Source organism: Calonectris borealis, chromosome 4 (genome assembly GCF_964195595.1).
Source record: "Calonectris borealis chromosome 4, bCalBor7.hap1.2, whole genome shotgun sequence".
Taxonomy (NCBI): domain Eukaryota; kingdom Metazoa; phylum Chordata; class Aves; order Procellariiformes; family Procellariidae; genus Calonectris; species Calonectris borealis.
The window spans coordinates 54302902-54328355 of NC_134315.1; the positions used below are offsets into that span (position 1 = coordinate 54302902).

The window sequence follows — 25454 nt, forward strand, 5'->3', positions numbered from 1 at the left end:
GGACAGTTTGGCATAATCGCTTGTTTTCTGCGTTGTGACCCCACGTGTCAGGGAGAACAGTTAGATCTGACTTGTGATTTAGTAGAACAATGCAGGACACATTTGGTGGGCCGGATCATGTCTCAGTCCTGGGAGAATTGTATGGGCAGGTAGTATAGAGAAAATATTGATTGATAGACGTATATATGAAAACATACTCTGCTAGGATGCATTGGGTACCGCCCTTTCTCTCTGTGTGTAGAGTCATCATTGAGCACCCAGAGAGCCAAAAAGTGCCATACACAGCAGAGCGTGCCTGCTAGGACCAGTATCACCATCTTGGAGACTAGTGTGGCCAGAAACTGTGGCCCGCTGAGAGTCAACTTCTTTGCTTTGTTACACCTGTATGTCTCTCCTTGCCTTCTGAGTAGCTGTGCAAACATCTGAAGGTGCATCTGGCTCAACAACATGTGCTTGGTTTCATGTTACTTCCCTGATGCACAGCCGCTAACTATATTATTTTTTCTGAAAAATTAGCATGTGTTGAACACATTTACAGTGACTCTTTTGTTTTATGGATGGTGTCCAAAGACAGTGTTTTGCTAAATTTGGCCTTCATCATCTTCCTTAAGTGAAGGATGCGACAAAATACATGAATTAGATGCAAATTGGGAGTCAGCCAGTTTTCAAATTACATTATTTCAGCCAGTCTTTACAGAAGATTATGATCTTCCCGGTTTCTGTACATAACATTTTTTGATCGTTTTTAAAAACAGTGCAGAAACTTGTCATGTTGCTTTGGATAGAAATGAAAAGATGCTGTAGCTCTTTCTGGTATCAAAACGAGGAGTATAAAGAGGAGTGGACAAAAATAATAGTACTCGTATGGACTCAATTGCAAATAAAATTAAAGATGAGGAATCTTTTCATCAAGCTATTTAACCCATCTGTTTGTGATAGGCACTGAACGAGGGAAAGACGTTGCTTTTCCAAGCTATATATTGCCATCCCTGGCTGCATCACACACACAGAGAGCAGGACAGGAAACCTTCAGCAGTCAAGTTTTGGTAGCTGAGGTATTGCATCTTCTATGAGAAAAGGCTCTTGGCCAGCGAGGACATCTGTGTGAGCAGCTGCAAAGCGGTTGGCCTCTGTTCCTCTCTCGTGACATTTAGTCAAGGTCTCAGTTAAGATCACCTCTTTCTTTCTGGTAATCTGTAATTGTAGCAGCACCTTCTACATCAGTGTCTGTCAGTGTTTCCACTATTAACTCCCTCTGTTTTCCTGGCGTTTGACTTGGCTGTAAAAATTCACTCTTGGCAAATACATGACATACCAAATCTGTGCTTATTAGTGATCACAGCCAAAATGTATTTAATCGCTCTCCTGCACCATACTCTAATAAGATGATGCTTTAGTGGAGGAGGTTAGTGGGTGTGTACCGGGACGTATTCACTAACATCAGGTTGAGTTCCTTCTTTACACACCCTTTGCAGAATCAAATTACACAGAATTCAAATTACAGAGTTTAAGAAAATAATAATTCTATACTACAAATTTTTGCTAGGAAGCGGAGAATAGGTTTTTCGTATTGCTTTGCACGTATCAGCGATGTACAATGTTTCTATTTGTGTCACCGAAATAAACATAAAATTGGAGACAATGCAGGCTTACCTGACTTGTTTTTTCTGACTTGTTACAATAGTAAGAACAGTTTCATTTCTACCACAGGCAGGTGTGAGGTAGGGTAATCACTAAAACAGCAGGGGTATGCCCTGCCCTTTCCTTGCAGCGTGTGGTCCATCTGACATCCTGTGAACCAGGAGAAGAGCTCGGGGGCGGGAGGGGGGAAGCAGGTAAGAGATACTTCTTTCTTTTCAGAAGAGTCACTTCTACCTCTTGCCCAAACACCTGAGAAATTTTCAGTAGATAACGAGTTCTTACATTGCATGAAAAACTTTTTATTTATTTCTTAGAGTAGAAACAAGTGGTGCCAATGTTTATTCTGCTCAGCATTGCTATTTTTAATTGTCTCGCACTTCTCCTTCATTACTTTACCGCTGTCTGTAAAGAACATGATTTATCCTTATTGTTGGAGCTTTCTAACTTTTCCGTTTTGCTCTATCCAATGTAGTTTTGTTTGCCTTTTTAAATTTGGAGTAAAATTTTTGGAGGGACTAAAGTCTTGAGGAGCCTGAATTTAATTTTCAGAAATGAGCTAAGAATCAGAGTCCCATGGCAAGTCAGAAAAAAAAGAAATAAAACTGCTGACTTTCCTGCTTCTTTTTTCCCTTTTGCAAACAATTTGACTTTTGCTTCCCCTGCTTTCCTTTGGTGAACTGAGCGTTTTGTTTTTGCTGGGGACTGCTAGCTGTGGAGTTAATTTTTGTGTTTCACTTGATTGCAATTTATTGGTTTGTTGCTCTGTCCCCTGGGTTAAACTTACTCATTACTTTGAATCAAAGGCACCATGCAAACAAATAAAATCTAATCTAATATAATATTCTACTCTAATGGATTCCTTACAGTCTCTCTTCTTGGCAATCCTATTGTTCCTATCTTTTAAGCTTAAGCAATGAAATCAAGGTGGTTGTTGCCCAGAAGGGTTGCTGTCTCCTTTGCCTTATTCGTATGCACAATGTCAAAGAAGGGTAGGAGTCATCGCTCGCTTCTCTGAGAAAGTCATTTGTAACGTGCAACTGGTTACTTTTCAAATCCAGAAGTCAATAACCCGTGATAGATTATTATTTGAAGTAATAAGCTGACTGTGGCTAGACCCTGCATCACTAATATAAAAATATGCCACAGCAGATGTTTGACATGATCCTATCCAGCATCTCTCTGTCGTGTAGCTAATACTTACAAATTGTTTTTATCTCTTCTATGTGTAACTGTGCCTCTCGTTTCCTACATCTTCATTGCCTTTGCTGTTGTTGCTCTGTTAGACTCTCCTTTCATTCAAGTGAGGAGCAAATCATCTGAAATTTTGCTGTGTTTAAATTTTCTAATCCTTTTTTCTTTTTATTTCCTTGTTTTAACTAAGTTTGTTTCTTCTCTTCTGAAAAATACTCATTGCACATAATAACCAGTGTTATTTTCCTGGGGAAACAACAGAATATTTTATTTTTATGCGACTTAAATGTCTTATATTAAAGAGTTTTTTCTTTATTTTTGGATCCTCTTCCTGCAAATCAGTCAATTTGTATTTCTTACAGACATTACGTATCTCCCTCAGAGTGCTGAGAAATTAATGTACAGCAGTCTCAGTAAAATGCAGCCACCCTTTTCGTGCCCTCCTCCCCCTCTTTCCATAGCATTTAGGCATTTGACCTTCATCGAGGAAGGACATTTATCACCAGCACCATCTAGCCATCTGTTATTATACTTGTCCTCCCTGGTGCACGTTCTTGTAAACGGAAGCGTTATGGATCACTTTAGGCTTATAACCCAAGTAAACAGTTATGAAGGGTGTTGATGATAACTCAAGGACTCATACACAAGAGTGTTGCAGTTTGTAATGTGGTTAAAACAGGAATCACAAATCACTCTTAATAATATTTTACATTCAGTGTCTCAAAAATGTTTCTTTCTTCAGGTCTCCACCGTGGTGCAAATGTCCATGCTTTGTTCCCACGCACAAGCGTCGATGCTTGCGTTTATATAGGTCTCCAAAGTCTTAACACACTAATGACCATAGCCAGAGAATTGAGGTGTTTGTTAGTGGGGTTTATAGCTGTGAAACATTGGAAAGGTAAGTGTGTCAGCTCCAAGGCAGAGCCTCCTTTGTGTGTGCACGAGCTGGTCCGCAGCGCTGCCAGCTGTTGGACTGCATTGCCAGAGGTTGCCTGGGTGCCTGAGTCTTCCAGCCTGCCTCACGTCAATTTGTTAATGGCAGATTTGTCTTGCAAGGAACAAAGTTTAAGACTGTATTCACCAGCACATTTTTCACTTCAGAGTCTTTTCCTGATCCATTCTTTCCAATCCTCAGCACTGATGGCTACTGCTTCACCATAATAGAAGAAGATGAGTCCGGTGGACATTTAGTCACCAAGGGATGTCTTGGATTAGAGGGCTCGGACTTCCAGTGTCGGGTAAGAAGGCATTTGCTGCCAGAGTGTCGCCTGGCTTTTTGATAGCGTTCAATTGAAGTGCAGTTAACAGACATTCCTATGTCCATGTTTTTCACTTCTGTTCATTTGGCAGATAGTTGCACCGCATTGATTGCTGAGGGGAGTGCATTTATAGCCCCAAATGGTGATATTATAGCTGCTCCTAACAATAACTTTTGGTTTTGGCACTGCTGTTGCTAGTAATGCTCCTGCTCAGAGGAATTTTGAATTTAGAGAAATGCAGTCTAATTCCTGAAGTCTCCATGGTAGCTAAAGTTAGTTAGGATGTTATTTGATGGACCGCAGCAACCATTATGTCTTACATGGAGTTGCACTTTGGTTTTGGATTTCTGGTGCCAGAAATTCCCTTCAAGTACAGTGATCACCTGATAGAAAGCAAATCTCACTGCAGGAATGGAAGGGGTATGGGCAATGGAGCAAGGTGGCTCTACAGTGTTTGCCTTTCCTTACGTTAATCTGAAATGATTTTACATGAGTACAGGAACAGTCTGACCATCAAGGAACATGGACCTTACCCAGCTTCCCATGAGAGCAGAAGCAGCAGCTAAATTAGTCCACACAGCAATTCCTGTATTATTCTGGCTAAACTGTGCAGCACTAGGGCACCAATTGAAATACATTAGGGGTGAATTCATCTCTTGATTATCTAGATGAAGTGTTGCTGGATACGATCAGTGGCAGAAATCCTTGCTCCACACGTCCTGGAAATCTGTAACAGACTGCAGTCCGGCTAACTAGCACATCTTCCAAGTGCCAGAATGACGGTGTATATTTATGACACAGATCATTACTTTGCTTTCTATCAAATTGTTTGTTGCAGGACACTCCTATTCCACACCAAAGAAGATCTATTGAATGTTGCACAGGCCAAGACTACTGTAACAAACACCTTCACCCTACTCTGCCACCACTGAAAAACCGAGGTAAGGGGAAGTAAATCCAGTCCCAAACTGATCTTTTCCTGCTGTTGCTCTTTGTGCCTCAGGAAGAAACAAAGCCAAAACCAAAGCACCCCCCTCCAACTGCACATAATTAGAGAGATAAATTGCATTAAAGAGTATTGCTGAATTCCTATAGGTCATGTGGGGAGCAGTGCCTTGACCCGTGGTTGCTTATACTTGCTATTATTCCTATTGCATACATGCAGTGAGCACCAGATGCATTAGAGTTCACACGATATTGTCCTAGCACAGACCTGTTGGCTATCAGTGATCATCCCAAAGACTTAGGTTAGTTGTAGCAGAGGATGCCTCTTGCTGTGTATATTTTTAGCCCGATAATAAAATTGAATCCTCTTTCTAGTCCCTGCAACATGCATTACTGTTGTTCATAACTCCACACACGTCTGGGACCAGGTCTCCAGTGGTTAATCAGTCAGTTCAATTTGACTGAAGTCTATTAAGCTTTTCTTATTTAAAAGACCTGATAATCCAGTACTAGGACAAAAACTAGTCACTAAAGCGGATTTTCTACTTGAAAAATGTAGCTGAAAATAGAACGTAGAGTGAGAACTCATGCACTGATTTTTTTCTTCTTTTTATTTGCTATGTGAGAACAAATGGACATGTATTAACTTAGTAGATTCTGGGGCAAGGTTTTAGCTTTTTTGTTTATTTGCTTAAACATCGCTTTCTGAAAGTTGGTAAAACTATTTTGGCTGCATGTTGCAGAATACATTTTACAGAAATGTATTCCTAAGTAAATGTAAATTCATCCATGATAAACTCTTGGCATTGGCAGCAATGGCCAAGATTTGTGGTGGTCAGCACGGAGTTTAGTCTGTGAGAATCAGTTCAAGGTTGCAGGAGAATTTGTAATCGTGGTGTTCTGAGTTGAAAATCCCAGTGTGCAGATGCACTCTTAATTACGCAAACAGCAGATACTTACACAAATGCATACTCAGAGAAAGTCTTCACTCATGTAAGCTGTTCCCTTCACGCCTATGAAATTCTGCACAGATGGGCTGCAGAATCAGGCCTGTGGAGAGTAGTATGTAAATATTTCACTGTTTACTAGCAAGCCATTAAGTCAGCGAAACCTCATAAAATTCTGACTTCCAACATAAAAGTTATGTTGGTTTTTTCATTTTAAAAAGTTCTTTGGACTGAAAGAGAAGCTCCAAAAGGAAGTCAATATTTGTTCACACTTGCTTAGTGTATCAATAAATATCATTTCAGTTTGGAAAACACTGCCATGATTTCTTCTTGCTGCTGACTGAGTTTATTCTACGTTAAAACTACTTAAAAATACTGAACCAATGCCTAACACCAGACATCTGCTTTATTAAGATTTTAGTTATTTGGCAATACTATCTGCTGTTTATATAGAACGCAATAAAACAAGCTTTTGGTAGTAGCAGAAGTTGTTTGGATCGATGTTGGTTTTGCTCCGTGTGTATGTGGGGTAAATAAAACATCACTTGGGCACCGTGGTGGCAGACCCATTAAATAGCAGAGAGAATATTTGTTGAAAGAAGAATTTCTTAGACTTGGAACAAGATTCTAGCTGCTCTGTGTTGCAAAGTTGTCTATTTTAGCCTGACAAACAAAAGGCAATGTATTCACTCAACATATTCTGAAGACTATTGTTTGAAATAAGCTCTGGCACTACCGGTATCCTGATAGTGTATTGTGGAAATACATTTCAGGAGCTGCTTCATTAAATGGACAGGGCTGAACAGGGCTGAAGTCAGCACCTTTATTAAAGCCTTAAGTAAATATGTCATTCTTGGTGCCAGGCCTGTTTTAATTTGTTGTTGCTGTATCCTAGTATGAAAGCTCAGAGAAAAGCCATAGTTTGAACTGTAGATCCTCACTGCAACCAGGTACAAGTGCTGTGTACAAATACACGCTACTGCCAGTGCCCAGTACTATGGCTGTGATCATTGTTTCTACTGGAAACATTTAGATGAGGCTGTGATTGACTGAGTACTGTTAGAATTGTATACCAAATTTAACGTAAACTGTAAGTACAAAGAGAAGATGAACTTAAAAACAAGCTTCTAGGAACAACCTTCTGACCTCCAGGATTCCATGAAAAATATGTATGTTCCTCAGCATTTAAAAAACAAACAGAAATTTGGCTTCTGATGAACTTACGTCCGAGGTTATATCTCATGGGAAAGAGAGTCTAGGGAGAGCGTCCAGCTGCAGGTCAGAGGTTGTTGAACTGCAAATTAACCTATGCACCAAGGTAACATCTACAAAGGCGACTTGTGTTCTCAAAGTGCTTTTCCAGACCTGGCATGTGCTGGAAAGTGGGTTTTACCTCACCCCCATGAAAAGAAAGGAGGACCACATACATGAAAGTGGGAGCTAGAAGAATTAACACTGGTCAAAGCAAGGCTTGTTAAGCAAGATGGAAGAAACAACAGCTAAGCCTAAGTTCTGAGCTCATCTCGGTACAGAACTAGCAGGATAAAATACCCCAGAGAAACCATGAAGTCCTCGTCCCAGCTGTACATCTGTCTTATTAAGGAAATGAGAGTCATAATTGGGTCTGGTACAACACCTCTGCTTTAAACAATAAAAGATATTCCTGGAAATCCCAGCAAAAGCACAGGCTGAGACCAGTGGAAAGGAGAAATATATCTTTACTGATTTAGAGCCTATATAAGCAGAAGTGGTGGTGCCACCGTGTCTGGCTCCCTGCCTGTAGAGCTAGTGATGAATGGGCAAGGGAATGATTGGAGGAACGATGGGGTTTGATGTGTGCACACAGTCTCCGCGCCTCAGATTTCACTGCAGTTTTTACTTGGATAACCGTAACATTGTGAACTGGAGGGACCTGGGGAGGGAGGAGAACCTCCTCTCCCTTTGATATGCTGACTTCTCCCTTGAACCTGCTGGGTGGCATTTTCAATGCGCCCCTCAGCATGGTCCCGCAGATGGCAGAGTGAGGGGGAACGAGTGGTGGAGGAGGGGGAAATCACGAGAAAATAACTGAGAGGCAGCTTGGTAATCCCCAAAGACCCTCCTTTTGTTGCCATCTCTCCCTTTCTGCGCTGCTCACCACTGACACCAGTACGCACCGCTGTCTTCGTACAACGTAAAATGGTTAATGTGCCGTTTGTTGGGCTTCACTATTATCAGCCAGCCGAGGTATGTGAAGAAGCTTCCCAAACCTACCGCGTGTTTGTTCTGCGCTCCCCTCACCGTGCTCCTGGTAATCGCTCACTGCTGCCTCCGTGGAAGCTACTGCTTATTCTCATAACCCCGCTGCTTGGCATGTTGCCGTTGCCAAGTAACATAACACTAAAAAGCACAGCGCTGGACTTCTTAAAGGACAGAGTATCTCCATCATGCAAACTGGCACCGACTGGTACCCACCACAGTCTCCACCATGGAGCCCACGAGCCAGTGATGAAGTGGACTCACAGCTGAGCTGCCCCATCCCTTCCACCTGGCCAAGGAGGTGCCGAAAATGGTGCGGGGAAAGGGAGGTTTGTCCTGCTGCTCTGTGGGGAACAGCACGGGCTGCAGGAGGAGAGAAGAGTTGGTCTCCAGCAGGACCAGCCTGGCTCAGGTCAGCAGAACAAACAGACATTGCTGGTATAAGAACGGGGGCGTGCTTTTAATCTTGCGTTGTCCATGCACCAGCGGGTTTATGAAGTCCTCAAGTGAGCAAGCAAATGAAATTCTGCCAAAATGCTTTGAAAATGCAGGAAGTATTTGAAAGGTGAGACAATAGCTCACTTATCGTCAGTATTGCCTCTCATCATACGTAGCCAAATAAATATAAAGACATATGGAAGTTATTCTCCTCTCATGAGATCCAGTTGCATGCCCATGCTGTGCGTTGTGAGCCACTACTACAGCTATGTTAGCTGACTTCATCAGCACGGGGGACGTCACCTACTGCAAGAGCATAAGCATCCTGCTGCTGCTGCAGTCTGCATTGGCCGCTCCCAGCACGGAGATCAAGACACGTTCCTTTACGTCTTGCATGCTTTCCTTGCACTTGCTTCACATAATTGCATTCGGGTACCAAAAAATGTTGCAGTATTGGAGTCTGAAGTTTGAGACCTACACAGCACTTCCAAAATGCCTTCTGGCCTCTGGGAAAATCAAACTGCATTTATTTACTTTTCTGAATGGGAGAAGCCCATTGAAACATTGAGCACAGGGTTTGGATCATTTAAACCCTAAAAGAGATTGGAATTTCATTCAAGATTTCAGCATCTTTATGTATATTTGGGAAAGGGATGATACTCGGACACACACAGGCAGCATGAACAGTATGAGTGCTTTACAAGTTCTGGTAGTGCAACACTTTGTGTCTGTGTAAATACGCAGACTTCCATGGCTTGAACGTCTAGCATACACAGGTATGAGCAAGATGTGAATTGCTCCCTGTGCGTCTGACATCAGCCTTCATTACTGCTAAGCACAAAAGCCCAACTTCCATCACGGCTTATTCTGTGAAGTGGGAAAACCCTTGCTGTGGACAGATATCCAGCTTTCTCCCAAGTATGAAATCCCCCTGTATGGTCTGCCTGCTCTGTTTATCCTCTCCTCAGCTGATGGGCCGCGACATCTTAAACCGTGACAAACCACACGTTTTAGAGGGAGATGGCTGGCCGGCGCAGGCTGCTTACGAAGCATGAACTAGAGCCCTTAGCGCTGCCGAGCAGCCATCGCGAGAGGGGTCTGGATTCCCCGGTGGGCTCTCGGTTTCGGCTCACAGCCCACTTGGAGTGGCAGGCCAGGTAGAAATCTGCTGCGGCAGGGAGAATGATGGGCTCCAGTGTTTTCGTGATAGACATCGTGTCAGTGTCCCCTTTCAAAGGCATCGGCCGTGTCTTGAATGTTTACATTGTTAATGCTCCCGGAGCAGGTAATGGCAGGCTAAAACATGACCAGCGTGATCAAAAGGTGTGTTAGTAGGTAATCTCTGTTTGTAGTGGAAAGGGGAAGGAAAGAAATAGTTTGGGGGCAAAAACAGAAGGAGAAACCCGATCTTTAAAATAAAAGAGCCTGACAGTAAACCAAGAGTCCCTTAGGAATCTCCTTGTCTCATTACCCTTGTAAATCTGAAACGTAATAGCACCGTTCCAGGATGAGTCGAGACGGATAGATTTCTTGCATTTTACAATGTGTTCGGCATTAGTGTGAAAGATGCAAGACAGCAAAGCTGGGAGAGCTTCAGAAAACATAGTCCTCATTTGCGTCACACCAGATAGCAGCTTTGGGAGGACGGTGTGTGTGTCTGTGTGCTGAAATCCCATCATTTTGAGACTTCGGGGCGTGGGGGAGGTTAAAGAAGAATAGTGCTAGGTTTCTTTGTTTTGCAGCAGAGGAGCATGCATGAAGGTCAGACTCGCTTGCCTGAGTTAAGAATACAAATTTGGAGATTAATGGTATACTTTAAAGGAGAATGTGAGTCTCCCATGCAAAGATTGACTGAAACATTTTAATAGTTTAAGTAACGGCATTTTCTACAAGTTTTTTGACACATTTCATTTTCAAAGTGTTCTACAGAATAGCTGCTGGAAGGATAGTTTTGCCCACCAGCAAGGAAGAACTTGCAGGCACACAAGGCTGCTGTAGAGCAAATGGAGGAGAAAACTCCTGCTCAGGTGTTTAAAACAGGATCTGAGAGAGAGATTATTCTACAGTGGTGGAAATAAACTTTCAAGGCCTCTCGTCGCCTGCCTTCTTGGGGGTTGGATGGTCTGCTGTGTCTTCCCTCCGAGGATAAATGCAATTATTCATTTTTTTTATATTAACTGGTCGATAGGATGCTACTTAATAAGAGTGACTTAAGATAGAGGCAGTCATTTTTGTATGTCCTGGCTGATCACTTAGGTTAAGACACAGAGTTACGGGTCTTAATTGATTTTTCATTCAGAGCCAAACAGGGAATTGCAAATCAAGACAATGTTTTGCCTGAGTGAGGGCTGAAAAATCAAATAGGCTTTTGGAGGTGCCACTTCTGCCCTGATCAGTGAGGGTCAAAGAGGAAGCGCACAAAATGCCTGGGGAATCCAGGGGTATCTTGCACAGGACTTCAGTAAAAAAGAAAGGAAACGATCTTCTGCTTTTGCACTTTTTAAGGCATGTGTGTCTTTTGATACTGACTTTGTACCACCTCCCTTTCCAAATTTTCCACCTTCCTTGTTTTTAACCCCAGACTTCGCTGAAGGAAACATTCACCATAAGGCTCTGCTGATCTCGGTTACCGTTTGCAGCATACTTCTGGTGCTTATCATCATATTCTGCTACTTCAGGTAAATAAGGAATACTTTACCAGCTTGTTAATGTTCCTCCCAATATTTATCTTTCTATAGACGTAGGAATTTGAAAAAATTGAAGTGGACATTAAGGAAAAGAAATGAGAAACTGTAATTTTATATGAGGAAAAATACGTATTTTATTCATGCTAGTCACAGGTATACCTGTGTGATGTATTTCATGTAGCATCTTTTGCCCAACATCCCAAAAAGCCATTCAGGTAGAAGCACGGATTATTCTTTACTGAGTCTAAGAAAGCCACAGGACAAATTTTATATAGGGTAAATAAACCTAAGGCTTCTAAATGTGTTTATGTGGTGAAGAACTGATCATAAAAAAGAGAGGGATACAGGAATGTATGAATGTCTAGAATGTTACCATAATCTACATACATTATGTTGAAATTTGTCACACTTTTTAAATCGTCCCAGGTCCCATGACCTGACCTCCTCTGGTTCCTAAAATATCCACTGCAGTCAGTGAAATAAAATTGGGTATTTACTTGGTCTGTGTTTTAAACGTATTTAAGTTTTTTGAAGAAAAACATTTGGTTGTTTTGCAAACTTACACCAGATTGCGTGGTCTTTGAGTTTTATGTTTTGATGCTGAAAACAGTTGCTAAAAATAAAATAGAAAATTTTGGGCAGTGAGTCCGGCATATTCCTCAGGGAAGCCGAGGAAGCTGTGAGTCTATAAATGAAGCAAACGTGAAGGACGATGTGCATTATTCATTGCACATGTGTTCATTGTATTCAGAGCTAATTTCACTTTCATGTAAAACGGCAGGTACAAACGCCAAGAGACGAGGCCCCGCTACAGCATCGGGCTGGAGCAGGATGAGACCTACATTCCCCCTGGAGAGTCCCTGAAGGATTTGATCGAGCAGTCCCAGAGCTCAGGGAGCGGCTCCGGGCTCCCTCTCCTGGTAAGGAAGCAATAGTATTTTAATGCAAGTTTAAAAGGCAAAAATGAGTAGAGGGAGAAGACAAAATGACGCACAAGAAATTACATTTAGGTGTCCTCAGTTGTTGCTTTAGGGTTTTTTTCTGTCCCGGAAATGACAAGGATTTAAGCTGGAGAACAGCTGCTTTGGAAGCAGGAGACTTTTTTTTCATGTAGACTCAGCCAAAAAAGCTTAGGGGTTTTTCTTTTACCTCAGCTCATTTCTTTATTTTAGATACCATAGGGTAAGTACAGGCTAATAGAACTCACAGAAATTCATTAGGATTTACCCCAGAGTACAGGACAGCATCTGGCCCGCTGATCTTATTTTCTTGTTTTTTATGTGCAACACACAATAGCATTTCAAACACTGACACATCGCCTGTATGTAAAGGGAACTGTAATTCATCAACCTGGAACCTTTTTATGTGTAGGCTTCACTTTGCAAATTATTTTTCCTTGTAGTGTGGCAATCTCAAAGGTTAAAGGCACAGGGATGGAGTTTGTGATTATTTCTGAGCTGATTCCAGGATGACTGAGCCACTGAGCTCACCTGCTGAAAAGGCAGAAGTTTTACCTTCTGTGGCAAACCAGTTCTGTTCACCAGGCGTTTTTGTTCCTGGGGGTCATCGTTGCTTTTTAGCACTGAAAAAAAAGCCAGGTTACTTATTTAAAATACTGCCTCTGAGAAAATGAATTAGATTTCATTTTTCAGAGATGATGTGTCCCTCCTGTCTCCCAAACCTATTAGTTTGTAGTGATCCTATTACTGTAGATGTTGTCCAGTTTCCAAGTAATACATACTATCTAGCTGCTTTTTGCCCACACATCTTTTTTCTACACCCTAAAGAAGAAATAAAATGGGGAGTTTTATAATTCTTTAAAATGAAGCAACGGGCTGAGCTGCTAGTGAAAATCTGACTAAACTCAATTTGTTCTGGCAGGAATAAGTGCTTAGAGTCCGTTTAAATAAAGTGCTGACTTTTTAAAAAATCCCATTTTCTCACAATTAACATAGCTATTGAGAAAAAAAGCCAAGCTGCCAAGTGGGTGTTCTGACTGGTGCTGAGCATGGAAAACCCATGGTCATTTTTCTCTGTTGAGAAAAACTCCATCATTTAGGTCTAGGCTTCAAGCAAGCTCTGTCATATCCCATACCAATGTCCCTCTAGCAGCCATGGAAAGGGTGGGATCATGCTTACAATTTAGGACCATTCCTAATGAGTGCTTCCAATTGATTTAATTGTGAGGGATTCTTGCTTTTTTTGCTTTGTTTTTTTTTGCATAACACCTGCCACATCAAGGTTTTGGTCTGCGCTTGGTGCTCCTATCTGTTACAGTGACAGAAGTAATGTAATAATTTAGAGCAAACACAAGGAACTTGATGTTTGTTCTCTGAGAGGATGTTTCCAGCAGCTCACATGGTAGCAGGTGCCCTGGAGCATCTCGTAGCAGTGCGTGGCTCGATACTTCAGCCCAGGATGCCCTTGAGACAAAAAAACTGGAGCAACGCTGGTTGTGACCGCTTGCGCTTTATGCCTTCCTCTGTCCCAGTGAGCTGGTTGAAGATGGGATCTACAGTCTTACTGGTGTCCCCAGGTCTACCCTTGCAGTGGACAGAAAAACTAACTTCTGCTAATTAACTGCTGTAATGGCCGAGGTGGCATCCCAACTGGGTCATTGCTCAGTAGCTCTCAGAGCAGTGCCGGTGCTCCGAGATGCAGAAACTATCCTGTCTTCTGCCAGTCCTCCTCTCTCCTCTCTAAAGCCTGGAGACTTTGCAGCCACTGGACCAAGTGTTCTTCCTGAAGGCACTCTTTTCCCCTCTCTCTTTCCCTACGAAAATGCGTACCTTTTTTTCCCAGACTTTCCCTTTAAGTAGTGTTTTTCTATGGACGAGAAGAGAAACGAGAGCTATAATGAATCTTGCACTTGGTAATAGATGTTTCCTGCATTTCCCAGACAGCTACAACTGCTACAGTTCTCTGGAAATGCACAGATTAATACATCTGGGCCCACGCCTGAAACAAGTATATAGAAAGTGCCTGGCAATAATGCTCTAGACTTTATTGTGGAAGAGTTTGTTTTTAACTGTATTATTTCTTATGCAAAGACTGAAACATCCAAAGTTATTATTTCAGGAAAGTAAGCTGCAAATTTATTACAAAATATCACTTTATGCTAAACAGTAATGTTTTCCTTCTGTGCAGAACCTTTATTCTAATGAGTACAAATATTATACCAAACCCAAGCATTAACCAAGATTTTTATCAATCCTGTGACATTCAGCCAGCGTTCTTTCTTCTGACCTGTTCAAACCTCTGACAGAAAAGTTTGCTGGAGGTCAAATGCTGCCAATCAGATTTTAAACCAAGAAAAAAAATACAGTAAGTTGTCAGTAAAGGCTTTGAGCCAGCAAACTGAGGTGCGCAATCAAGTCTGTGCAAGCAAGGAGAACCCCATTGGCCTTGACAAAGCAAGAAGTGTAGGCGAAGCTGTTGCCCCCGTGAATCCACATGCAAAATTGGGGAAGGAGATTAGACACTGGGGACATTTATTTCAGTGGTCTGTATGAAGAGTTTGCTGAATTACAGTTTGGTCTCTACCTTTTCACTTATTTTTTTCCTAATTCCTCTTCCAATGAATTTCTCTTTTCAAGGGACTGCATCCCAGCCATAGGTATGAAGTTCTCTGTTCAAAATATTGAAATTACAAAAGGTTTGTCTGAATTTTCATCTGGAGTAGCTGAACAGAAAGTAGAAATAGTTGGTAACTGGGAGTCAGGGAGAGGAAACAAAGGGCCATGTGACCTTATCTGGCTGCTCACAGAGCTCAAGCAGCAAAATATACAGATTTGAAAAGAAATTTAAAAAGTCCAACCCCACTCAGTGTAAGTAATTCACATGAACGCATCATTCAGCATGCTTATGAAATCAGTTCATCCAACAATTTTGATTAACCAATTTGTTTTAGAAATCGTAATCCATTTATGATTCAAGAAAGGGCTAAATTCCTAAAAATAATATAAATTGTTCATAGGAAATCATTTGACCAGTTCTAGCAAGAGGAAACCAGGTTAAGGCCCTTCACATAGTATTCTGCTGCCTGAAAACCCATAACAGAAATGTGTTTTTCATCTTCTTAATGTAATTTAATAAGGAACTTTTCATCATTAAGTATTGTAATTCCGTGTACTTTATGATGCCATTACATATATTTACACAAATTAAGTTATTTGATATAACTGCATTATTGTTCAGGATGCATTTTTAAAATGGGCAAAATAGAAAGCAACAATGCTAAAATGACATTACGAAATGTTAAAGCAAAATTCCAATGTAATGTAACTGTTGTTCAATCACTATATGAGAGTATAAAAGAGAATAAATCAATTTAAAAAATTAAGGCTAATCTCTGCTCTTGGCTTTCACTGATGTTAATCAAAAATAATGGCACTGAAGCCACCATCTTGGAAGTCTAATAATACATTGCAGGGTTGAAAAAATGGTATTCTGTTTAAATGACAGAAGAAGAAAGCTGGGACTTCTGAAATAGTTTTGCATGAATGCCACTGTATGTTTTTCTTCTTTAAATTGTCTACTACGAAAACCAGTAATTTATTTACAAAATAAATGATAATAGACCTTACCTAATAGGTTTTGAGTTTGTCTTTGGACATACATTCATGCTGCGGTGGGGTTGTGGCAGTCCTGCGCTGCATTACCAAACTGGTGGTTTCCACTGGACCTCCCAGGGATAACAAAAGAAGCAAATGTTTTTAAAATCAAGTTTTGATCATTTCTGTCAGCCAAGATTGCAAAAATATTTGGGATTACATGAAATGCGTATGATTTCATAGGGATTCAGACAGCGTATGCTTGCTGCAATAAGCTGCTTGAAATTTGTATACGGATGGTGGCAAAACTGAGAAATCTCGAATTTGGACTTGTCCAGATTTTGCCAATTGCTTGAGCCAGATGAAAACCTCCTTGCATTGGAGGCGATAAAGTTTTTTTCTTTCAAAATCTTGTAAAATCCTACCAAACCAAAAATCATAAGCTATGGATTAAACTGGCAATACTGAAGCACAGTAAATGAGGGTAACATTTTTATCTCCTGTTGCACTAGGGTGAGGCTGAGTCAACCACGAACACCAGTGGTTGTGTTGCAGCCTCTACTTGAGTTTTTATGTGTGAACTTTTAGAAATATGTGATCTGCGGACATGTTCCAATCCTATGAGAATATATTAGTCTCCATTTGTCCGAGATTTTTTGTAGTCATACAAGCTTGTTAAATGTAGAATCAGTCCATCTGCTACGTGGGGTCTGCCATCCTTATGAAGGGTATCTCTGCAGTGCTGCCGAGTACATTGATCTTATGCTACAGCTGCACAAATGGTTTGACTTTAGCGTCAGTTCACAGTGCAGCCAGTGACAAAGCTGGTACGGATACTAGAAAGGGCAGATTTAAAGCTGTGCTTCCATATGTTTGGAAAAAAATTCTTACTCTTTATTACTATGTAATGATGATGATTAAAATTAATGTAGGCACATGGGTTCTAACTGTGTAAGTAGTGGTTGAGGTTCCTAACACCAAACTTATATTTTGAAATTATTAGACATGGGATTTTCAAGGAAGGTGATAGTAAGCTGCTCTCAGTAATTTTGCTAGTTTTGGAGTGCCGATATGCTTTTGGCTTTTGTGAGCCCTAGCCTTGAGTCTCAACAGTGTTGAGTATGTAACAAACATCCCCGTTTTAATTAAAAATGTGTTACCTATCCCTTTGGAATTTGATTTGGGTTGGGGTGGCCAGGAGTGTTTTCTGTCAAAGCTTTTCCAAAAATAACAAAAAAATTTCCAGAAAGTGGCAACCTCCCAGGCAAATAAAAATTTCAAGGTTAGCACTCAAACGTTCCCTTCACGCAGGCTGATTTACTTTCTTGAGAGGCCAAAACGGTGCGTTTTGGGAATGTATGGAAAGGCTTCTTCACAGTGGCACTGCGTCCTGGGGGAAACAGGGAGCATCCGCGTTGTGGAGCTTTGCTGCAGTCCGCGTCGCCATGGCTGCGTGTTCCCCTTCCCACTGGGCTCGCTGCGCGGGAAGGGGACACGGAAGGAGGGAGGAGAATGCAGAAGGTTTCTGTGGAGCAAGTTGTAACCGCCTGTCTCGGCATCTCACAGGTTCAAAGGACCATCGCAAAACAGATTCAGATGGTAAAGCAGATTGGAAAAGGTCGCTATGGAGAAGTCTGGATGGGAAAGTGGCGTGGCGAAAAGGTAGCCGTGAAAGTGTTTTTTACCACGGAGGAGGCCAGCTGGTTCAGAGAAACAGAAATCTACCAGACTGTCCTGATGAGGCATGAAAATATTCTTGGTGAGTGAAATTAAAGAGAATTATTTGCTAGTGTACAGGTTTCTTAAGTTTAATAATTTTGTATTTGCTGCTGTCTGATGCCCTTTCCTATGTGCTTTGTTACCTGCTGTGCTCTGCAATTAGCCACCCAGCACTTTTCAAAAGAAAGATGTTTCAAGGATTACTGAAGCATAAATAAGAGTTAAAAAAGAATGGGGTTTAGGGGCTGTTATTCCAAACACCGTATGCCACCTGTGTTTCCATATCTGGGCTTTCTGAAAATGTGTTAAAGGCTAGAGGTGAGGCATAGTTGCATGAAAATAAGATGAAAGAAATTAGATATGTTATTTAAATAAAACTATTGAAGTGGCCGACAGCCCAGAGTTCTGAGCAGTCAAAAAAAGCCCTGAGAAGTATTAATTTGAAAATCTTCTCTTTTTTGCAGGATTCATTGCCGCAGACATTAAAGGTACAGGATCTTGGACCCAGCTGTATCTCATCACCGACTACCATGAGAACGGCTCACTTTATGATTATCTAAAATCTACTACCTTGGACACAAAAGCCATGCTAAAACTGGCTTACTCCTCCGTCAGTGGCTTGTGCCACCTGCACACTGAGATCTTCAGTACTCAGGGCAAACCCGCTATTGCCCACCGTGACCTAAAAAGTAAGAATATTCTGGTGAAAAAGAACGGCACCTGCTGTATAGCAGATTTGGGCTTGGCTGTTAAATTTATCAGGTGAGTAGAAGTGAGGAGGGTGAGGGAAAGTTGGTAAGTCAGACGCCAACGTTGGTTTAGTTGTTGATTGAGCAACGTGTGAGCACCTGCAGTGTATGTGCATACCTTTCACGCTATGCTCATCTGTATGTGAGGTGGGGCTACCTGTGTAGATGAGGATGTCGCATAAACACATAATGCAGGTGTGTAAATAGTTGCTTTTTAATTATTGAGCACATTAGTTGCATTTGCTTAAAGGTTCAGTTTTCATCACTTCACCCTCAATACCAACCTGAGTATTGCTACCACACGCCAAAAGGTTGAAGTCATGTCAGTAAACTTGTCACTGAACCTTTCAGCTTGTCTGATCCCAAAATAATTCACTCACAACTTATATAGAATAATACCAATCATTTGCACAAGTTACTAATTGGGATTTATTGAAAAGCACCCCATTTGGGTTGCCTTTTGTTTCATTTCCTACAAATCAAATTGCTGAAGTACAGATTTGATTTTTTAAATGGCTTTTAAATTTGATTTTAAAAAAATTGGTTGTGTGTTTAAGCAACTTAGAAAGAGCAGACAAGTAGGACTTATGCACTCCTGGGATTCGTGAAGGAGTCATCGCTGTCTGACAGCTCCATTCAAAAGGAGCTTGAGCTCTCGGCACTGGTCCTGGTGGTGGAGACGTGTGTTATGAAGTCTCTGATTTTTTTGTGCACAGAAATGTGGCCATAGACTGAAGGTTTCCATTCCAGAGGTCAGCTCTGAAACCATGGGCTCCCTGAAGTATCAAAAAAAAAAATTGAAGAATTCTGTACAAATCTTGAACTGAAATTATTCAGAGTGTAAGGAAAGCAGTTTTTATGTGCTCTTCTCACCATTCACTTACCTACCAGGTTTCTTGGTGAGGCTTTTCCTTTATGAACCTGACCTTTCTTTAGGAGATGAGAAAGGAATATTTTTACTTTGAGGAACAGGGGCCTAGAAAACAATTTGGAAATACACTATTTGCTGTAAAAGTTTCAGGGGAGAAATTCACCCTTTGCAGGTATACCTTGCCTGACAAGTCCAGAGCAGCAACTGCTTAGATATGAACCAAGAAGAACTAGGAACTACCAAGTGTTGCTATAAAAGAAGGTGAAATATGTATTTGTCACAGTCCAAATGGAATTTACATTACATACTCAGCTTGTTTTCATACTGAATCCTTCCTTAGGCAGCATTTCTCAGGCAATGACCAGGAACAGAAAAAAGTAGTTGAAAGGGGTGTGCTCTGCTGAAGCTAATGAGTTTAGTAAAGTTCTCTGCATTTCTCATTTTATTCGAAATATTGCAAGACGGTGCAGGTCACTAGATTTATGTCACATTCTTGGAGGTATACAGAAATGCCACCAGCATATGTATGATTTAATGACTGTGTAGGTGACTGGTTGTACCTCAGGCTCGGCTTTTTTTGTCATTTTCATAACTGTAGGTGAGGAAAATTGCTGTAGGTGAAGAAAATTACAGAAGAAGTTGTATAATTATTCTGTGAGATTTTGTTGTATCCATCACATTTAAAATGTTTACGTTTTGAAGGTGGGCAAAGGGAAACAGACCTTCCTAAGCAAAGCACAATATATGCCATATATTAAACTTTGAAAAACATTAAAGCTGATACAGCTGAATTTGAGTTAGTAAGAAAAAAAATAAATCCAGTCACATAATCAATGGGAATTTGCTTCCTGTTAGATATGCATTGTCTCTTCTGGTCAATGTGTGAGACGTGACACATTTGGTTAGATTTTTTTACACCTTTACGTCTATGTGTTTACACATCTTGATGTGTAAAGGTTGGGAGAGATCAAACGTAATGCCTGCACAAAAAATAGCTAGACTCGTCTTCCTTGCAGATCTGATTTGCTACAGCTAAGTGAATCTGCCCCACCTATTTAGTGTCCTCCATTAATTGCTAAGACTAAAGCATTAGGGGATGGAATATGTTAAGAAAACAGCATTTAATGAAGATTTGATTGTTATCACCAGCCTTAGAGCTCAGGCTAATACTAATGAAATCTCACAAATGCTACAGCATCCCTGTTGAGTCTTATCTCCATTGTGGTTCTGCATTTGAATGCTTAACATAGCCTCAGGTGGGTCAGCCTTTTAAGGAGGGTTGCCTTCACACTAAGAGGCTTGCCCTGTAAGAATTGTTCCATTAAGATTATGCATTACTTTTGACCTTGTTTGAGAGCGGATGTGGTGTGAATTTACTACTTCTCCCATCTAAATTGCTTGCTTTTCAAGCCACTTCATTGCATGTTTGATGCCCTTTTTTCCCCCTTCTTTTTCTTTTAGTGACACAAACGAGGTAGACATACCTCCAAATACCCGTGTAGGAACAAAACGCTATATGCCTCCTGAGGTGCTGGATGAAAGCTTGAATAGAAATCACTTCCAGTCGTACATCATGGCTGATATGTACAGTTTTGGACTTATCCTTTGGGAGATAGCAAGGAGATGTGTTTCGGGAGGTAAATTGCTGGGAGATTGCTTTTAATTGTGTCAGTGAACCCCATTTATAACCCAAATCTTCCGTTGCATCCTTTTCTCTGGGTAATTGTTTTTACTGTAATAAACAAATACAGGTAACTCTCCTAATATCTGCTCTCTTGTTGAAAATCATTTTAAAGCATCAGTCAGTGCTATTTCAACAGCAAAGATTTAGACTGTATTTTAATGGCTCGTTTGAAGGCAGCGGATGCTTGCACTGAAGAAGGAATATGGAACTCATCTGGGGGCCTTTTCCAATGGCAACACATTTTTGCTGGACTGAGGGTATTCAGCTATTTTAGCAAAAAGAAAATAGTGATTTCTTTGTTTTGTTAGAGTTAAATAGAAGGAGGAGGACAAACAATTTGGGGGTATGCTGTGCCACTATTTAAAATAAATAATCTATTTACAAGACAAGTAGAAAAAAAACAGAGGGAAATGGCACTTATTACATTGTTGTCATACCAGTGATGTGCCTCATTTCCTTCTGATATCAGGCATTCAAGCGTGAGGAGAGCAAAGATAAAGCAATGCAGCCAGCTGCAGGCTCAGGGCATAGATCCATCCTTGTACGCGTAGGCTGTGTGTGCTTTCTGCACGTAGAGCTCAGTGTAGTGCAGAAATGATGGGTGTTATTACCTCTATTTTGCCACTGAGGAAAGTTAAATGCAGAGAAATGACTTGGCAGCGGTTACGTGCCAGATTGGTGGCAAATAAGAGTAGAGCATGGCTCTTTCGGGTCTACGCTACCTTCACCAGACTTTATGGGTCTTTAAAGCCTGCAGTATTGTGCTGAATGCTCGCTCCACGCTTACCCTGGAGGAGCTGAATTTCACTGATGAGCAACGTGATCCCTGTGTTTACAAACTGGTAAAGTGTATTGCAATGATGCGATGTAAATTCTGTAACGTTATTGTCATCGTTGCTGTGCACAAAGAAAGGTACCTTGCCATGTTCTGAAAAGGCACAGAAATGCCCTTTAATATATACCAGGTCCACTGATAAGGAGGAGACCTAATTCAAAGTTAATTCTCTGCCAGATTACTCTGATACGGGCCCTATGCTAATAGTTGTTTCTGTGATAACTTAATGGAAATTGCTGGACTGGACAGCAGTGGTAGAAACTGTCTCACTTGGCAAGTAGCAGCGCTTTTGGATTAAGATATTGGCCAGTCTTTTCACGGCAATGGTTACATTGGAGCTTGACTTGTGGAATAAACTTCTAAGGGCAGGGAAGTCCTTTTAAGGAGAAGTACCTCTAATTGTTAAACAGATGGTCGATCTGTTATAAAATGAGAGGGGAAGAGGGTGGTGGAAAGTGTCTTCTGCAAGTGACGAGCAACTAATTGCTTCTTTCAGGAATAGTTGAGGAATACCAGCTTCCGTACCACGACCTTGTGCCCAGCGACCCCTCGTATGAGGACATGCGGGAGATTGTGTGCATCAAGAGACTACGCCCTTCGTTTCCCAACAGGTGGAGCAGTGATGAGGTATTGTCCCTCTTAAAATGCAACCTGTGTTTTTAATCAGAGCGAGTGAGTGAGGTTGACCCAATTCTGCATCACAGTGAGGAGCTTTACCACTGGTGCCAGCACCATCATGGTGTAACAGGGCTCAGGAAGGAGTGCAACCTTCTCAGATAGCCCCACTGAAGGTTTCAGAGCCCCAGGGGCCATAGGCTATGATATTTGCAAGCGGGTTACTCGTGTGCTCTCTACCAGATCCCACAGCGATACCAGGCTGTGCTCAGACCTTCTTAGTCTCTGCTTTCCTCTTACACTCATTTTGCTTTCTGCTCCTGGCATTAACAGCATTAAATCAGTGGCTAGCCAAAAATTTCGAAAGAGAAATTATTTTGTAGTGCATAGTGCAGTGGCCGCGTGCTTGGTGTACTGGCAGCTACTTCAGCGTGTACTGATGTGTGGGCTGTAATTCCAACCTTTTTCCTTTTGTTTTTTTAAAGAAGGAAGTATCTCCTGTCTCTTTGAAATGAAATGAGCATACAGTTTTTCTGTGATCACAGGTGTGTAGGCTTGGAAACACGATTTTACCGTGATTTTACGCTAACATAAGCACAAGATATTAACTTGCACTCATACGGTATTGGTAGGCAATAGTACTGACAACAGTAGCTGGGCTGCACCGAGGAGCACCGATGGTTCCACCCCTTTACATCTTACAGAAACAGTGCTCATGTACGTCTTCACATTTTAGCAAAGAGGGCTACAGATGTGGCCTCTCAGAGGAGATGCAGAATCCAGAAAATGCTTTCCAGAATAAAACGAGGAGGTGAGAGGGCTGGGGGAGAATCTGAACTCTCCCTGCTGAGCGTCTGTAACGAAGCAAAGTTGTGCTCGTGGGATCAGAGACGAACAGTTGGGGTACGGCAGGCAAACCTGCCGACTGCTCTCGAGATGCTATAGAGGAGGGGTCATTAATCATGTTAATGGTACAGTTTAATGCTGTAAAGTTTTCTACAGTCGGAGAAGACAGCTGCCATTTGGGAATAGCAGTGTGTAGATGAATATTCTGCAGGTAGATGAAAGATTTAGGTGGCATGAGATGTAGGCATTTTGGGAATCTGAGGGGAAGAATAAAACAACCTCCCTGGGAGGCTCGAGGACTTGTGCAACAGCCAGTGTGGGAAGGTCTAACTGAGACTGACCTGCCTCATCCTCTCCCTGGCCAAATCCCTCTGAGCCTTCAGACCGGGAGTGGAAACACTGGAGGAAGCACTGTTAGTATCGATCCCGGGAAGGGCTTTTGTGTGGTGGCACGAAGCGTGCGTTTGGTGTGCTACCACACGTATCGAGGATTGGGGAGGCTCGTTGAAATAACTGTTCCTGATTACTTGGTTAGCGTCATCGGTAATCCCACTTCAGGCATTCTAGTGGTGAGAGGCAGGCTTGTTAGTGCATAAAACCTTGTGTATCACCAAAACGCGTTTATGAAAATCTGCATTAATCTGAAATGTATTAGGCTGGTCTGGGCACTGCTGGTGGTGTTTACGCTTAATGCCTTTCAGGGTCTGCACTGCTTCTGGGCCAGGAGCCTCATGAAAACGAGAGCAAGTTGGATGAGATGGAAAACTTCTCTTTTCCTAATGTAGCAAGCACAAATCTTCAGGCAGTGTAAATCCGTAGGCTGACGGGGTCATCACCCGGCTGCGGTGGCTTCCGTGGCGCTTTATGTTTGGAAGAAGGTGGCAGACGCAGAGCAGGGATGTATGCTCCTTTTCCAGGATGGCAAAGGCAATGCTGAGATGCTGTCAGCAAGAGAGTTGTTGCTGGGAGCCGGAGGAGGGTCTGGCTATGTTTCAGAAGCGAGCAGGGATGGAGCGACAGGGCAGAGCCGCGCCAGGTGCTCGCAGGCGGCTTCCCGGGGCGGGGGGGGCTGGGCGGGAGCCGTGGGTGCGTGCTCGCCCTGGGCTGTACCCCGGGGGCTGGTTGCTGGCTGAAGAAAACGAATTCCACTGAATGTGTACAGCAACGGGCTCGCTGTACAGAGCCACGCTTGTGCGGGTCAGGCTACGCGGGTTTAGGGAAGGGGAAATAAGAAAAGTGCTTTTGTGGAGCGTATGACTATAACTTGTCATAAATTATAAGAGTAATTGCCATGTTTGGAGAAGTCTCCTTCGTATACAGAAAACAAAAGCTCTTGAAAAGCGATACCGGCCAGCATGTTGTCTTTTTTTTGGCTGCCCTTAGAGAAGAGCTTTTCCCTTCAGTTTTTCAGCATTGCCACCACCTGCAGTCTCCTCTTCCACTGACCCAGGCGGGACTTTCTCTCCCATTTCTCTCTGCAGTGCCTACGGCAGATGGGGAAGCTGATGATGGAGTGCTGGGCTCACAACCCCGCCTCCCGGCTCACAGCCCTGCGGGTCAAGAAAACACTTGCCAAAATGTCAGAGTCGCAGGACATTAAACTCTGACTCGGCCAGAGGCTCCTGAAGGCCCATGGAAACGGACTTTCTCGTGCGGGCAGAAGTCCCGAAGAGTTGCTGAAAGTCTTCGCTAATAAGTACCTTGAATGCAGTCATGCTTAAGAGCAGCTGTAAGTTTGTTTGACGGCTTTTGAGGAGACCATCCTTTGCAAAAATCAGCTGAATTTCGACATACGTGATTGGAAGAGGCTTGTCTGCCCTTGTTTACACGGGGAAATACAGTTTTAGTAACTGGTTTAAGATTATGCATGTTGCTTTCTGTGAAAGCCACTTATTATTTTATTATTATTATTGTTATTATTATTATTTTGATTGTTTAAAAAGATACTGCTTTAAATTTTATGAAAATAAAACTTTTGGTTAGAAGTAAAAAAGATGTATATTGTTACATTAAAAAAAAATTGGAAGAAACTGTGCTGAAATTGAAAGCAAAGCGACTTTTTCATTTATAAAGAGACTATTGCACTCCAGCGTTTAAAAACAAAAAAAAGGAGAGAGGGTCTGTGCAGCTCAGAGGAGCTGTAATGGAAACCATCTTAAAAGCCGCCTACCTGCGGAGACGACTTTCCATAGCCCTGCCCACGGGAGCAGTGCTCTCAGTACAGAGACGGAGCCCA

The 25454-nt window shown here is 42.0% G+C and overlaps 1 protein-coding gene across 1 annotated transcript in view; it reads left to right on the top strand.

The window, feature by feature from the left end:
- BMPR1B (bone morphogenetic protein receptor type 1B) overlaps nt 1–24957 on the top strand; it is a 30421-nt gene extending 5464 nt beyond the window's left edge. Inside the window, exons 2-10 of the mRNA XM_075150430.1 lie at nt 3968–4070; nt 4930–5032; nt 11241–11337; nt 12128–12266; nt 17466–17658; nt 18083–18380; nt 20700–20875; nt 22254–22384; nt 24700–24957. Coding sequence (XP_075006531.1) covers nt 3968–4070; nt 4930–5032; nt 11241–11337; nt 12128–12266; nt 17466–17658; nt 18083–18380; nt 20700–20875; nt 22254–22384; nt 24700–24825 — 1366 coding nt within the window. The 3' untranslated portion in view covers nt 24826–24957. The remainder of the gene's footprint in view (nt 1–3967; nt 4071–4929; nt 5033–11240; nt 11338–12127; nt 12267–17465; nt 17659–18082; nt 18381–20699; nt 20876–22253; nt 22385–24699) is intronic.
- The last annotated feature ends 497 nt before the right edge of the window (nt 24958–25454 follow it).